Raw genomic sequence first — 15153 nt, forward strand, 5'->3', positions numbered from 1 at the left:
TCAGAAAGCTCTGTGGTGCAGCCCTGTGGTTTGACACTCACTGCTGGTAGCCCTGGAGGTATAAATATGATGCTGCACGGTGGAATTTGTTTTCCCTCTTTTTTCATGGGTGGGGTGAGTGTTGGTTGGTGGTTTTTTGTTTTTAGTAAGAACCATTCTCCGTAGAGAACAGAATTGCACAGAAAATCTGACTGAAAGTAACTCTGAACTTGGCATGTACTGGTGCAGAACAGAGGTTGCTTTTCCTCCGTGATGTAAGTGTTTTCCAATATTGATTTGACTTAAGTGACTGCATGTTCTTCTTCCCCTTAAGACCAGGATTTCTCCTGTTACACTGAACTTTTCTGATGGCTCAATTAGAGCTTAGATCCTGTGCTCCAATTCTGTCAGAAACAGGACAATAGAGTAGAACTGTGGGAGGAAGGGAACTTTCTCATCCATAATTAAGGTAGTTGAGTGCTGTCATAAAGAACCGTTTTTGTCTGTGCTACAGGACAAGATTCTTCCAGCAGATTTCACTGTTGTATTTCCTCTGTCCTTGGGTCTGCTTTGTGGAATATCTGAGCTAGGACTACTAGAGCAGTTGTGACTAAGCAGGTGCTTTGCTTTGACCACATGAAACACTCCGTAGTGTCATATACTTTGGAAAATCAGGGCTTGAGCACCAAAAACTGATGTATTCTCTTTGCAGGGTAAAATGAGGATAATAAGGGAAAATATTATCAATGTTAATAATTAACAATGTTAACAATTAATCAATGTTTGATTAACATGTGAATACTCTGCTGATGGACAAATGAATAATTTTGATTGCAGGAGGCAATACTTGAGGTCATACATGTAAAACATGAGCTAGTTAAAAGTGACTTCATTTTAATGAGTATGCAGCTTCATGAATGTGAACACAGCTGTTCACCTGAAGTGAGGGAATCTTTGCATTTATCTGGTTTTCTGGGTTTGTTTGTTTGTTTGTTTTCCTGAGAGAAATTAATGGAAGTTCTCTTTGTTTTGTTGATTTTTGTAAAACTACCTGGGTTAATAAAGATACAGGAGAAATTACTTCCTCTGTCTTATTGGGATGTCAGGCTAGTTTTCCTTGGTAGAGGACAGGGACAGAAAAGTTACGCTCCCTTAAATTGTTTGTGCTTTGGTCATACTGCTCTGTGCCTCTCAGGTGGCTTATTGAAGGCACAGGCATGAAAATCTGTAGCAGTGCCAGACTTGTTGGATGCCAGGACATGTTGCACCTTTTGGTGTAATTTGTTGCATTTCGACAGCTGCTGCTGTTCCCAGTGTGAGATGGAGGCTGGCAGGAATGGGCTTGTGGAAGGGATGGCTGGTGGGAATGACTGCTCTTGGCTCTTGGGACTGTGCCTCAGAGGAGAGGCTGGGAATGCAGCACGGAGTCGGAGCTTTTCTGTGTCACTGTGCTTGTTGCTGACCCATGGAATAGTTGTAGTACTCGAGCTGGGGCCAGATATGGGCTGGGAGCTCAGGCTGCCCTGGGGAAGTGGGCTGTCACCTTGGACAAAGAGAATTTTACCCAAAGTCTTGTCTGCTTGAGGATTTCAGTGACTTCAGTGTGATACATGTAAGACCTGAAGAAGTTAGATATGACAGCAATGAGAAATGAGCTCTGAATAGAGGGCAATGAATGAAAACAATTTTTTTGTTTTAGTTGTTATTAAATTAAAAGTGCTCTGCAGACCACTAGCATATGGCTAGTCTGCTACAGGAGACATCTAACTGCCAAGTAAGTTTCCGAAAATGGTTTCAGGGAATCTGTAAATTGTAACCTCAGTGTCAGCAGGAGTTAATGACTGAGGGAATGCTGTCTTGGACACAAATCTTCCTTTGTTATTTTAATACTTAAATAAAATCACTTTAATTTGTGTAAAGTGAGTGGATACTGTTAATACTAAATTAACATTCCAGGGACAATAAATTTATCTTGCTAATATGAACTTATCTTTTTCCATATAAGGTTATAAACGTCCAGGAGACACATTTCTTAATCAAGCAGGCTTTCTGACCTCTGCCCTGTGCGCTGCTAATTATGTGCTTTTGAAGCTTGTTCACCTCCAGTGTTTTACTGGTTGGTCACCTTATTTTCTGTCCGTGTGTCAGAGCTCGTGCATTAATTTTTTAAATTTTTTTTTACTTGTGCCTTGCTAAACTTCAGTATGTTTGTGAATGTATTGGGGTCCTGCTAAGTGAGCAGGATTGGTGGTTCTACACAGACATGGGACTGGAACAATAATGAGTCAGCAAAGTATTTTTATGTAACAGGTTGGTATTATGTGGAAAAATTGTGTGAGTTTTTACTCTCTTGATGTCTCATCTGTCTAAGTGGAAACCAGTCTCATGGGGCACAAATTCCTGTCTGGTCAGTTTTAGTTCCAAGACTGTGCAAACAGATAGTTGAAGAAAGGTATTTCAGAAAAGCTGAAAAGGGTGACATCTTTCCTGGTATGGTTAACTCTCCACCTTCTCAGCTGACACCCTCAGTGGCAAGCTTTGCATGCCCTGTGCACTGGTGCTTCCCAGCAGTTTCTGGTATGTTCATGTTCAGGGACTCTGTGTACTGATGTTTGTGAAGCAGGTAGAGGCACTGGAGTATTAGATAACCCTGTCACTTAACCTGAAGGAGTTACACTGAATAGTATTGCATTCACTAACTGCAAGTCAGTATTTTAAAACAATAGATTATGGTCTAGTGCCAGGTTTATTTTTAGAAATCAGTGCAGACTATTATTTTTGATGCTATAGCTATTTTTGAGTGCTGGGCTTGCCTTACCTTGCTGCTGTAAATGTGGAGGGGTTGTATTTAAGTTAATGTTGGGGGATTCTTTTTCTTTAGGGTAAATCCACCAAACCAGATTTCCCATTGTAAAAACTGGCTTCTCCAAGTGCACAGTGACTGCAGAGCACTGCTAATGGTCCTGCCATGGATGGTGAGGCTCAAGGTCATGTCTTCTTGGAAGCCTGCCTTGATAAGCATTCCCATTGCAGTGACCTCCATGGGTCACTGTGGGAATGCTGAAGTCCAGCTACAGCTGGTAAAGTTTTATGGTCTGGAGCTCTTGGACAAGAAGGCATAAGAGACAAGCAATTATTCTGTTGTGTCTGGATTTTCAGAGATAGATTAACAAACAACTTTGTTGATGCTCCCTAAAGGAAATGAACTGCCATGGAGTAGCAGTGTAGCTTTTTCAGTAATTAATACCTGGTTAAATTATAGGAAGGACTATCAGCTTTTCTCAGGAAGGATGATCACTCTTCAGTCCTGGGGGGATCTGTGTTAAGGCTTGTGCTGTTCAACACAGTTATAAATAGCCTGAAAGAGAGCCTGAGTATGCTGAAAATCACAGAATTAGGGTAGCAGAAACAAAAGCTACCCTAATTCTGCAGAGTAGAAGGTTCTCACAGTACTTGGTTGGAGGTACTTGATACCAGCAGTTGTAAACTAATGTGCACAAGGGATAAACAACTCCCTGTGCAGGGATGAGCTCATGAGAATCTGTGCCATTCAGAAAAGAGATCTTTTAAGTAGTGCAGATAAGGCTCTGTGAAACTTGCTCAGCAGCAGTCAAAAACAACAAAAAAGGTAAATAGAAATGATATCTCTAGGAAAAGGAGAGAGAGCAAACCAGAATGCCATGGTGTAAATCCATGGGGTTTCTGTTTAATGAATAACATACCCTGCCAAAGTTAGGGGCAGACATTCTCCCCTCTCCGAGGGGTTGTAGTTAAGATTAGGGAAAAGCATATGACTGAAGAGCTTTTGTAAAAAGAGTAACCAAATAAAGTGGAACTGAGCCTGGAAATACATGTTTGGAAGTAGGAAGGATAAGAGGAAGGATTATGATAGAAATCTGCAGTCATGGGAATATCCCTGTTTATTCTGCCACCCCAGCATAGCAAGAATTAAAGGGTATCCAGTGGTGCCCCCACCATGTAAAAAGGTGCTGACTTTTGACAGAGGAGGTGTAAAAACATGGCCCCTTGACTCCCCAGAAGCTTTCTGGGTCTGTGGCATCCTTTGATGAGACATTTCCCAGGTTTGCTCTGTGTGTGTGTGTGTGTGTGTGTGTGCTTGTTTTAACCTGCTTTTGGTGCCACTGCCCATATAGTTCTTGTGTCTGAGGAGCAGGTGAGCAGTCAGCCCCTGTCTGCCCTTTCCATGCGATTCATGATTCTGTAGATTATTGTATTTGTCTGAAGTCACCTCTCTTCCAGCATGGAGTGCCTGGTCTTGCTCTGTCAATCCTTACAGACAAGCTGTTCAAGACCTGTTTCATTATTGCTGCCCATCTCTGAACCCTTTTTTCTGAGGCTGCATGAAAATATTTGTCTCTAAAAGTGAACACCTTCCTCTAGAATAGAGTGTTCTCTGAATAAATCTCTGAGCATTTTACAAAGGACAATAATATCTTTATTTCCTCTTGGAAGACAAGTAGGAAGAGGGACAGAGTGTCTGAGTTAACCCAGGTGGTTATGAGAGCAGACACTTGAGAATGCATTATCTGAAAGCAGTGAGGCTGGGAAGGGGAAAACACTATATAGGGATAATACTGACTTTTGAAAGGCAGCTCAAAAAATCATTTCTGCCTGTGGTTCTCATCTTTCCTGAATATTGTACCCACTTTGTGTTCCTGTGTCTTAAAGTGTGTAATTGAATCAGAAAAGCTTATGAAAGGGACAGTGGGAATGATCAGAGGTGCAAAGTGGCTTCTGCATAAGGACAACTGAGTAAGCTAAGGGAAGGGAAAGAGAAGGCAGAGGGATGACGTGGAGTTCTGTAAATTTGGGAATGCTGAATGCTGTGGACAGTGCATGGAGGAGTAGCATTTGTGCAGCGTCTCAGTACAAGATCTTGACATTCTGAAGCTGATGAGTGACAGGATTGGAAGGGGTGGTGGGTGGTGGAATGACTTTTCGAAAAATGCTCAGGATGCAAAAAATTTCTGTTGAATCCAGAGATGCTCAAGCACATGGGAGAGAAATCCAGCAAAGGTTAGTAAGTACACACAAACCACATCCAGCTTTACAGTTCTCATTAACTGGGAACAGTTGGAGGCCAGGAGAGTACACCTAGGAAATATCATGTCTTTTTAATACTCCTTTAGCATTGGATGACATTTAGCCATTCTTAGAGACAGAAATGGTTTTTCCTGTGTTCTTGTGTAATCCTGAAAGATAGGATTCATCTAATGTAACTCATCACCTCAACATTAGATTGTTAAACTCAGTTGGGGTGATCTTTCTTTTTGAGGTGCCTCCCTATCTGCATTGCCTGCAGCACCTCACACTTCATGTCTGTGTAGGTGAGATGAATCCCACCTCTGCCATGTTTTTGTAAGAACAATGGCAAGTTACAGACAGAACTCAGACAAGGATTTATAGCAATGACTCTGAAGACATGTCTCAGACTTTCTCTGGCACTCTTGGAAAAGGCTAAGAGGTGATTTGATTATAGTGTGTCAGTACTTGTAGGTGAGGAAATTTGTCTTCCTGAAAGCTCTTTTAATTTAGCATAAGAAAGTAGGATAGCTGTTCATGGAACCTGATGTTGAACATACTTAAATGGGAAATGATGACCTCTTTTCCACAGTGCATGTAATTAAATATCGAAGCACTTGAAGATATGAGGAAGTGTCCTCTGGTTCAAACAGAAGTGCTCAGTTTGAGTAGGTCAGATCCTCTAACCGGGGTTATGAGGCAAGTGGGGATTTGTAGCCATCACAGTTTGTTGCAGTTTCTACAACATCAAATAGCTTGGAGCCAAAATCTCCTAGAAATAAAGGTTCTAAAGGTTCTGGTTGCCTTACCAGTGTCAATGGTATAAGCCCCTCTAATCCCCAAACCACACAGGTGCAATTGTGAGTGGTTTCTTTTACTATCCCTGAAATGTCTGCATATGCATCAGATTTCTGCTGGTCCCAAGGACTGAAAAGCTGCACTTTCTACCTAAGTCCTACGTACAAAATAGTTCTGTTGCCATTAAGTACATCAAAATTTTATAAGCTGTAAATATATAAGAAATACAGGACAAAGGAGCAACTCAGATTTTTTCCTTCTGAACTTCTTAAGTATAGGAAGAAAAGTTAATCTTTTTAGTCTCCTGCTCATTTTGGAAAGTAATAAATTGTGCAAATGATGGTGAATTGTTGATCAGTTCCTTCGTTATGGGGTCCAAAATAATTTATTAAATGTCTGGTTGTAAAATTTCCATTTAATTCAGCAGAACTCTATCTGTTACAAAAATTTCTTTGCAAGAAAACATTGCTTTGTTGGCCTGCTTTTATCTTCTATAATCAATATAGCTTGCTCTCAAATCTGCTTTTCTCAGTAAACTCTAAACAAAAATCAATAATTTCTAAATAAGAGGATACGGTTAAATGCTGCTTTTTGGTAGCACAAACCCCTCTAGGAGGGTAGGACCTGACACCTGATGACACAGGCAGTGTGGTACACGTGAAGCCATACTGGTGACTGTTCAAATGGCAAATCTGTGTTCTGTCTTTCTTTTCTTTTGCAAGTGTACCAAACTGAAGGGTTGGTCTTACCACATCTTCCACTAGAAATGAGCAGTTTCACAGTGATGCCAAGGCCATGTCCTGCTGCAGGAAGGCTGGCTGGCTCCATACTATATTATGGTGGTTTCTAGCTCGTGTTGCTATTGCTGCAGATAAGGGTTTGAGAAGACTTTCAGTGAGTTAGAGACTTTCAGAGGCATTGGAGCCCTGTCCTGTAGCTTTCTGGACTTCAGTTGCAAGTCAGTCAAGTGCTGGCTGATAGTCCCCATCTGAACAGATTGCCATTGTTCAATTATTTAACTCCTGCGTAATCTTTGCATGAATAGAATTTCTTGTGTGTCTTATAGAATAACCTTTTATGTAATTAGTATCTGCAATAATTTTTTCCTTTGGAAAGTGATTCATGTAATCTTGCAGAGATAGGACAGACATAAAGCATTATTCTGCAGTCACACAAAAAGCCCTATTCACTCACAGTTTTTGTTTCGAAGGCAGTCCTGTATCCCTGGGGCTGGGTTTGTTTCGTGGCACCAGTCCTAATTACAGAATCTTTCTGCAGTGTTTCCAAACTTGGGGCTGCTCTGGAGTCAAACTGGAATGAAGTGGCAGCCTGGAAAGAGCCAAGTAGGAAAGTTTCTTGATACATTTGGTCTTTTCATTCTGCTCATAAATAGTAGGTGTTATTCACCCCCGCCCAACAGTCACAACTGAAGCTCAGCGTGAGACCATGTTCCCAGGTCTGAAAACAGGGATACTCCTCTCTTAGACTTTGTCCTGACTTGGTTTGCATGCTGGATCATGTTCAACGGATCACTCTCAAATAAAGCTGCAAGCTGAGCATGTCCTACCTTGGGCAAGGCAGTGGGAAAGGAGGGAAATTTCTACTCTGCATCTGTAAGGATTTGTGTTGCTCCAGCCCTTGAATAACCTGAGCATGTTTCTGCAGACAGTGATAATAAAGCAGGTAATAAATAATTACTGAAAAGACATTAGTTAGTGTGGTAGAAGAGAAGATATTGGGGTTTTGTATTGATTGTTTGATTACTTTCTCCTTTGATGCAGTGGTAAAAGGTGCTGACAGCAGAGGCAGGAGGAAGCAATTCTGTATTGGCCGTGTCAAGTTTGTGTTTGGATTGAGTTGTTTTATGATATTACCAGAGGAATACAGGCAAACTAGAAAGGGATTAGAGTGCACCAATGATTGCATAAACAGCTAGAATTGTTATTTGGCACAGCTGGCAATACAACATTGAAGTGAAAAAAAAAATTAGGTTGGGAATCCAACCATTTAGGTTGGGAATCTAGGAGACCTTTTCCTTGAAGGGTTTGTGGAATAACCTTACAGGTGTAAAAACGTCATTGTTTGAAGGTGGCTTAAAGGATTAGAGAAACTGGCTTAGTCAGTGAAAGGGGTATGTGTGGAGGGAGGAAGTTACCCTTGGAGTGACAGAGGAGAAGGAGACAGTGACTAATACATTATTACTCTAATTAAGAAATAACTTAATCAAGATGTAATTATTGCCCAAGTTAGGTATAAACCCAAACTGTTCATTTGCTGGTAAAAGGAAGACCAGTCTCTCCTTGCTGTATAAGACACAGAGGGAGGAAGGATCCCTCAGGAAGTCCTGTGCTTTTTGAGAAGCAATATTAATTCTTCATCAAACCTGCTGTCCTGAAGACCTCTGCTTTCTCTAAATATTGTATAATATTTATTTCAGGAAATGCTGTAAGGCTTGTTTGGAGTTGATGGAAGCTTGGAAAAGGAAAAGCAGCAGACCTCTAACCTTGATGTGTTGAAGGGAGCCTGTAGATCAGTGGACTTTTTGGAGGCCTAGCATGAGTTTCCTGACAGAGCCTGTGAAGGCATTGGGGAGCCAACAGCACTTTTTAAACTGTGGCTCTGATTCAGCAGGGGGTTTAGCACATGTGACAGTGAAGCCTGAGAGGAGTGACTGGAGGGTGTGGAGTGTGTTCCCTGCGTTTGAGAGTCATGGTGTGAGCACCGAGGCGTGTGAAAAGGGCTCTATGCTCGCCGTTTCTCTGCTGGCACCTTGACTCACTGCCGTGGCTGGGCCGCACCTGGTATCTGTGCAAGGGGCACACCTGGTACCACTGCTGGTCCCTCAGGAAGCTGGCACTCCTCATACCTCTGCTCATCCCTCTGGAGGGCCCTCCCATGCCGGAGGGGCGTTGGAGCAGTGCCAGTGGGTGTGGAAGGGAGCAAGACTGGACAGGAAGAGCTGAGGAACTGCTTGGCCTGCGGCTGGGATGGGCAGGTGGCAGCCTGTTACAGAGCCCAGCATGGCAGTTAGTTCTTCATCTTGAATGCAACCCTTTCAATGCCTTATATAATCCAAAGAACAAAGTGGGAAGGGTTCTTTACCTGTGCCACTCCATGTGTATAAGTGCAGTGAGCAGACATGGCACATCACAAATTCCACTGAGCACTCTGAATCAGTGCTTCTTAGTTTTAAATTAAGGCTTTAAAATATGTAAAATGTGAACGTTTAGACTTGTATTCTCCGCAGTCATTAATTACAACAGCACCAAACTCTTAGGGCACTTGCCTTGTGCTGTGTTTGTCCAGGCTTTGAGCTAAGTTGGTGAGATGGAGCTGTGTGGAGGGCAGTGCTTTAATCAAGTGCAGGCCTTTCACAGTGCTGGATATTTACCTTTGAAGAAACCAAAATAAACCCGTGCTGTGGAGTGACTTAGCTGTGTGATATAATAATGTTTTACTAAATAGATTTCTGTTTGTACAGGAATAGAGGGTGCTCAGAATTTCATTTGGGTGTTTTCATTTGATTGTTCATGTATTAAAGAAAGATGAAGCTATGTCTAAAATTCAAGACCCTTATATCTGAGATTTCCTTTTTTTCTTAACAAAGTTTAACAGCTTTTGGCATATTTTCTGGTGCAGTTCTGACTGTGATGATAGGAAATGCAGCTGGAAAGGACTGTGCTAAGTGTAAAACACTCAATTCCTAGTTTTCATAGGCTTAAACTTTGTATAGATTTTACTATCCTCAATGTCTACAGCAGTGGATTTACTGTATTAAATATGCTGCTATTTATGGGTTGTAAGAGAAACAGTTATTCCTTCTTAAAATATATTGCTATGGTCCCAGAGACCTTGGTGAAAGGCTAATGGAAGCCAATGTGGCCTTTTAGTAAAGACTGCATTCTTAAAAGGCATTCAGCTACTTTGCTGCAGGCTTTTTGCAGCTTTTTATAATCCAGACGGCTTGGAAATCCTGAAAGCGCTTTTTTCTACTGCCCCTTGCCTTATCTTTAGAGCCTTGGAAAATGAAAGGCAGAAATTCACAACAGGATCAATATGTTTTACTCAATTAGAATTAAAGGTAATGTTTTGCTTGGTGTGGGGAGGAAAAAAGCAAGTCTGAAAAAAATTGAGTAGCTAAAATAGAGCTGTTAAAATGGCAGCACATAGCCCATTATAAATATAGGTCAGCACCTCAGCACTGTTATTATATGGTAGATCTGCATGGGGGAAGAATATCAGCCTACTCCTGTTCTGTGCAGGCCTGTGTGCTGGTTCTTCTGTCTGGTGCCAGATGTTTGGTAATAGGCAAAGCTGCATAATACGTGGCAATCATAATGACTGTCACCTTTATTTCTGTTGCAGGAACCTGTGTCACCATGGTGAGAGAGGAATCTCCCAGGCATACTGTGGATTTTTTGTCTGTACGTGCCACTGAATTAGCTACCTTTTACTGACCTACCCAAAAAGAGAGAAGAAGGGTTGAACAAAAATCATTGACTTGTCACTTCTGCCTAAGAGCTGGCTGAATTTTATGGCCCCTGCTGGAGAAGCTACCTGGACCATTGGAAACGGAACAGCTCATGCTGCACCTCTGCTGAGCAAAACTTTCTGCATGGAGCACGAGCATCAGGGTGCCTTAAATTAAACTATATGCAATTTGCACTAATTGTGGAAACTGTACTGCTGAAACCACTCCAGAGTTCTCCAGGGCTTTCCAAGGCATTAGCTCTTCATGCAGTTTGGATGTTTCCAAATGACATGTGAATGTTCTCATTCAATGTGGTGTGGCTGTGAAAAGTGAGCTTTTCCTTGCGAAGTTCATGGTGAGTTTTGCAGCCTCACATCTCAGTGTGGTGTGTGCTATGGCAGCGACCTACAAGCTGATAGTGACTTCAGTGAACTGCTACAGCAGCGTGGTGATAGAGCAGCACTCCCAGCACACCGTGCACTACTGCACAGGCTCGTGCCAGCTGCTCAAACAGGGACTCACCTGCATAGTTGCCCACCACAGTGTCTGTGCAGAGGTCAGTGTCCAAGATGCCAACCTGGACCCTAAAATTCCCATCCCTGAAAATGGACTTGCCTTGGCTGGAAATGAGGACTATCACCAAATCCTCCCTAATAATCCAAGAATCAAGAAAGGTTCTTCAATGCAAGCTTCCAGCAGTTTAAAAGACATTACTGGTGAGGCGATAAACCTTGCCAGTGGTAAAATAAAGGAATTCTCCTTTGAAAAGCTCAAAAACTCTTCCAGTCATGTGGCCTACAGAAAGGGAAGGAAAGTTCGGTCAGAATCTTTCAGCAGACGATCCTTTGATTTTGACTTGATTTATGGGCACTTCAACAATGATGAGAACTGCCCTCCATGTGGCTTTTTGCAGAATCCCTCACCTGTGGAGAAATGGCAGGAGAGCAATGATGCTCCAGAAGTGACTGTGAATCCTGTGGTTCCCTTCTCCTCTCATTCCTTCCCTGAAGAAAACTTCATTACCCAGATTTTAGAAAAACACAAGCTAGATGGTTCGTCTGGTGGGGATATTAAGGTGTGCCTGGACATCTTGCTCAAGTGCTCGGAGGATCTGAAAAAATGCACAGACATAATCAAGCACTGCATCAAGAAGAAGTCTGCAGATGGCATTAGTGGAGGGAACAGCAGTGATCCCCTGGCTAACTCAGAGATGATATACATGAATCTGATGACAAGATTTTCTTCGTACCTGAAAAAGTTGCCCTTTGAGCTGAAGCCAGCAGGGCAGAGGGAAGCAAGTGACTGGGCAGAGCTGGTGAACTGTTTCCATGGCTTGCAGCAAACTCCCTTTCCCCTGGGTTTTGCCGATGAACAGCCACCCAGGTATGAAGATATCATTCAGTTGCCATCCTCAAGTGCAGTTCCTCTTCTTCTGCCAGGTCAGGGTGAGGTGACAAGCACTTCCCAGTCCATCCAAACAGGTACTGTGAGCTTCACCTCCAACTCCCTGCCCGGTGTTCCCCAGGAGAGCAGTGTGAGAGCTGTGAAAGATGCTCTACCTCAGTCACCAGCCCCGAGCCCCTGCGACTGCACATCTGCCACCGAGGTGCTGTACATTGAGGAGGAGTCTGATGGGGACAGAACGGCAGGGACAGGGAAGAAGGCAGAGCAGAAGTGGGGCTGGCAGAGCCTGGAGTGCAGCTACCAGCGAGCTGCTGGTTCAGGCCTTCCTACTGATGCTAAAGCACAGCGGGCCAGGGTGGGAGATGCTCCCGAGAAAATGGCTCCTTTACAGCCAGTGTCGGATCCTGTGTTGCGTGGTGCCCAAGCTGGTATCCCCAGAGGAGCCCAGACATACAGTAGGGTGGACAAGGAGGAGATAGACAAGCTGCTGCTAGACTTGGAGTGCTTCTCACGGAAAATGGAGCATACTCTGAGGGAACCCTCACGGAAGGAAGGCAAACCTGCCTCTCTGCAGGTGTCTGGCAGGCAGGGTAGACAGGCTCTACCTCTGGCTCTTGAACCCAAAAGTAAACCCGCTGACCCCCCTTCTTCTTTGTCAAAAATAATGGAAACCAACGGTCATAAAATGGAAGAGGATGACAAAGCCCTTTTACTGCGTATCCTGGGAAGCATTGAGGACTTTGCCCAGGAACTGGTGGAATTCCAGACAGGCAAGGGGAGTTTGTCCAAGGAGAGGGAAGTGATGCAAATTCTCCAGGAAACTTTAGCATCTCCTTCACAGTCCCTTCTCGCAGGGCAAAAAAGCCATGTTGGGGCTGCCTCCAGAGACTCTGTTCCAGCTTCAATTCAGCAGGCCCCAGAAGTGATAAAGGTAAGAGAACCAAACTTTTGATGGGGTAATGAGTAAAACAAACGTGGGAAAATGTAGGGGGGAAAAAAATTACATGTGCTAAGTGATGCATTGTGCTTTGAATGCTGCAGTGTGGAATAATGTGTTCAACCTGACAAAAAGGTAACCTTTATATAAATACAAACAAGAAAAGGAAACTGAAACCCATGAGAAAATAAAATAGGTCCTGACATGCAATTTCACCTTTGAGCTCGATCCTTTCCTGCTGGTGCTCCTGTAGAGTGTTTGCATGTGGTTTAAATGAGTCACTGATAATACAGGGTAGTAATAATTACTTTAATAAGTAGAAATAATTCCTTTATTTCTGAGACCAAGTATTGGATTGCCTCTTAGCAGTTCAATGAGAACTGATTCTTCCACCTCTCCCTTTCCCGTCTCTGAACAGCTTTTCTTGTCCTCCTCATCACTGATTCCTAAAGGGAGCAATCCTCCATGAGACAAAGGGCAGAATCTCAGAGTATTTATTTTTGCTTTCCCTGTCCCCAGCGCATGGAGTCATGTGGAGTCTGCATTACTTGTATCTCAGATGAGAAGTAGGTTTTCCCAGGAAAAAGGGTCTTGATGGGAGCCTGCTTTAGTGGGAACCAGGGCTGTCTGTCCAGCACAGCTTTTCATTTGGTAATAACTGCCAAATTTCAAGAAAGCTTGTTGCCATACTTCCAAGTAGGCAGTAAGTGTAGACAGGACTTCAATTTCCAAAATCCACCTTCCACACAGGCAGTGAAAAAGAGCCCAGGTTGTAAGGGAACTTTCACAGCTCCTTCCAGTTGGAGCATGATGTGCAGGTTTTCAAAACAGAGCAAAACTTTTCCCCAAAATTTGGTGCAGTTCTGAAAGAGGATGTGTGAGGTGTGTCTTACCCTACATGATGTTGCTGAGATCCTTTTAGATCAGGCTCTCCAAGAGTTTCTGTTGTTGCTCTGGGCAACTTTGGTTATAGACAATGGTATTCTGATATTTCCCGCAAGGGAAAGAGTATTTTTCCTCAAATACTGTAGAATTAAACAGCTCCAAAAGCACTAAAGTAATTCCTTCTAATAGCTGTTCTTGCCTTATAAATTAATTTACAAAATTTTCTAACTTGTGAGCTTCAAACAAAACTGTTTGATGAAGTGTGATCCTGGCTTTGTGGCAGATTTTATATAATGCTTGAAAATGGGATGCATTTATGCTGCCAAGTGGCTTCTCAATGTGATGCCTTGGCAGGTTGTGTTTCTCTGATCCCACCTAGCTGTGTGTGAGTTTGCTCCCAGCCTGCCTTCTTTGGACATGTACTCCACAGCTACCAGAGCTCTGCTCCTCTGTGCAGCCACACAATCCCTGCCTTGTCCAGATGCCCAGAACCAAAGAGCCTGGGAGGGAAGAGCTGTTTTGGGGAGGCAGAGGATGTGGAGGCAGCTGGTCCCCTCAGCAGTGAGCACAAGGCACTGGGCTGCTGGCTCTGCACTTGCCTTGAGGTTTGCTGTCATGTATAGCACAGATGTGCTATATACCCTCTCCTGGTATTGCATCTAGGGAACACATCCATGTTCCTGGATAACTCTGGATGTAACTGAAGCTCCGTGTGGATTCTCATTCAGTATTGCATGCATGCCTCAATAATGCAAAGTATTTGTTGTATTTTCTTAAGGCTCATAAAGCTATTATCATATAGCTGGGCACACGTGTAGAAACCCCAGAGTTCTGAGACTGATGAAAACACAGCACACCTTTCATTTGTGAAGGTTGTGACAGATTTAATATCCTTCAAATGCTAAGCAATGAAAAAGGAGAGGGAGAGTCCTTCAGACCAGGCTGTTCTCTGGCTCAGCTGGCCTTTCTGTGTTACATCTGTGCTAACTTACATCAGCAACAGACTTTCTCTTATCATAAACCCAATTGTGATCCACCACAGAGAACAATAGGATTGTTCATCTTCAAAACCCAAATGTTTAGAAACTAGGAAATGAATACTCAAGAAGTCCATCAATTTTGCAGAGCACATAATGAGGGCATCACACTTCTCTCGGACAGGCCTGGAAGCATTGTGTAGTTTTTTACAGTCCAACATTTCCCATTCTGAGATCCAGTTTTCCATTGCTTATCTCTAAACCTCCTAAGTATTTGTTTTGGGATTTCCTGTTCTCTGTGCCTATCTTATGCTGATTTTTTAGTATGTTGGTTTTGAAAAAAAATAGTAGGGTGAGAGCAGTGCAGTTGCCTTTTAGAGGCTGACGAGCCCCCCATTACTTATCTGTATTTTTGTCTGTAGGGAGGAGGGCAATAAGGATCCTGGATGGACCAGCAGGTTTGAGGGAATTGGGGGAAATTATGACCAGTAAGCCGTGAAGAAGGTGGAGGTGTTGGGATGCTCTGAGCTGACTTGCAGAAATGCTGAGTGTTGGGATGTGTTGGAAGGTAAAGACTGCTACCTTTGAGTAAAATGTCCTATGCAAAGGACATTTGGAGAAGTCAGTGGTGTATGTTTTTGAACTTAACCCCTCTGTGC

The 15153-nt window shown here is 43.1% G+C and overlaps 1 protein-coding gene across 2 annotated transcripts in view; it reads left to right on the forward strand.

Moving 5' to 3' along the window:
- The window catches only part of LOC146433541 (serine/threonine-protein phosphatase 2A regulatory subunit B'' subunit alpha-like), a 50567-nt gene that overhangs the window by 1691 nt on the left and 33723 nt on the right, over positions 1–15153 (forward strand). For both annotated transcript variants that reach the window (XM_085069987.1, XM_085069988.1), the window contains exon 2: positions 10186–12626. In XM_085069987.1, coding sequence (XP_084926113.1) covers positions 10644–12626 — 1983 coding nt within the window. In that variant the 5' untranslated portion in view covers positions 10186–10643. The remainder of the gene's footprint in view (positions 1–10185; positions 12627–15153) is intronic.

Source organism: Lichenostomus cassidix, chromosome 9 (assembly GCF_008360975.1).
Source record: "Lichenostomus cassidix isolate B80296 chromosome 9, HeHo_3.0, whole genome shotgun sequence".
Taxonomy (NCBI): domain Eukaryota; kingdom Metazoa; phylum Chordata; class Aves; order Passeriformes; family Meliphagidae; genus Lichenostomus; species Lichenostomus cassidix.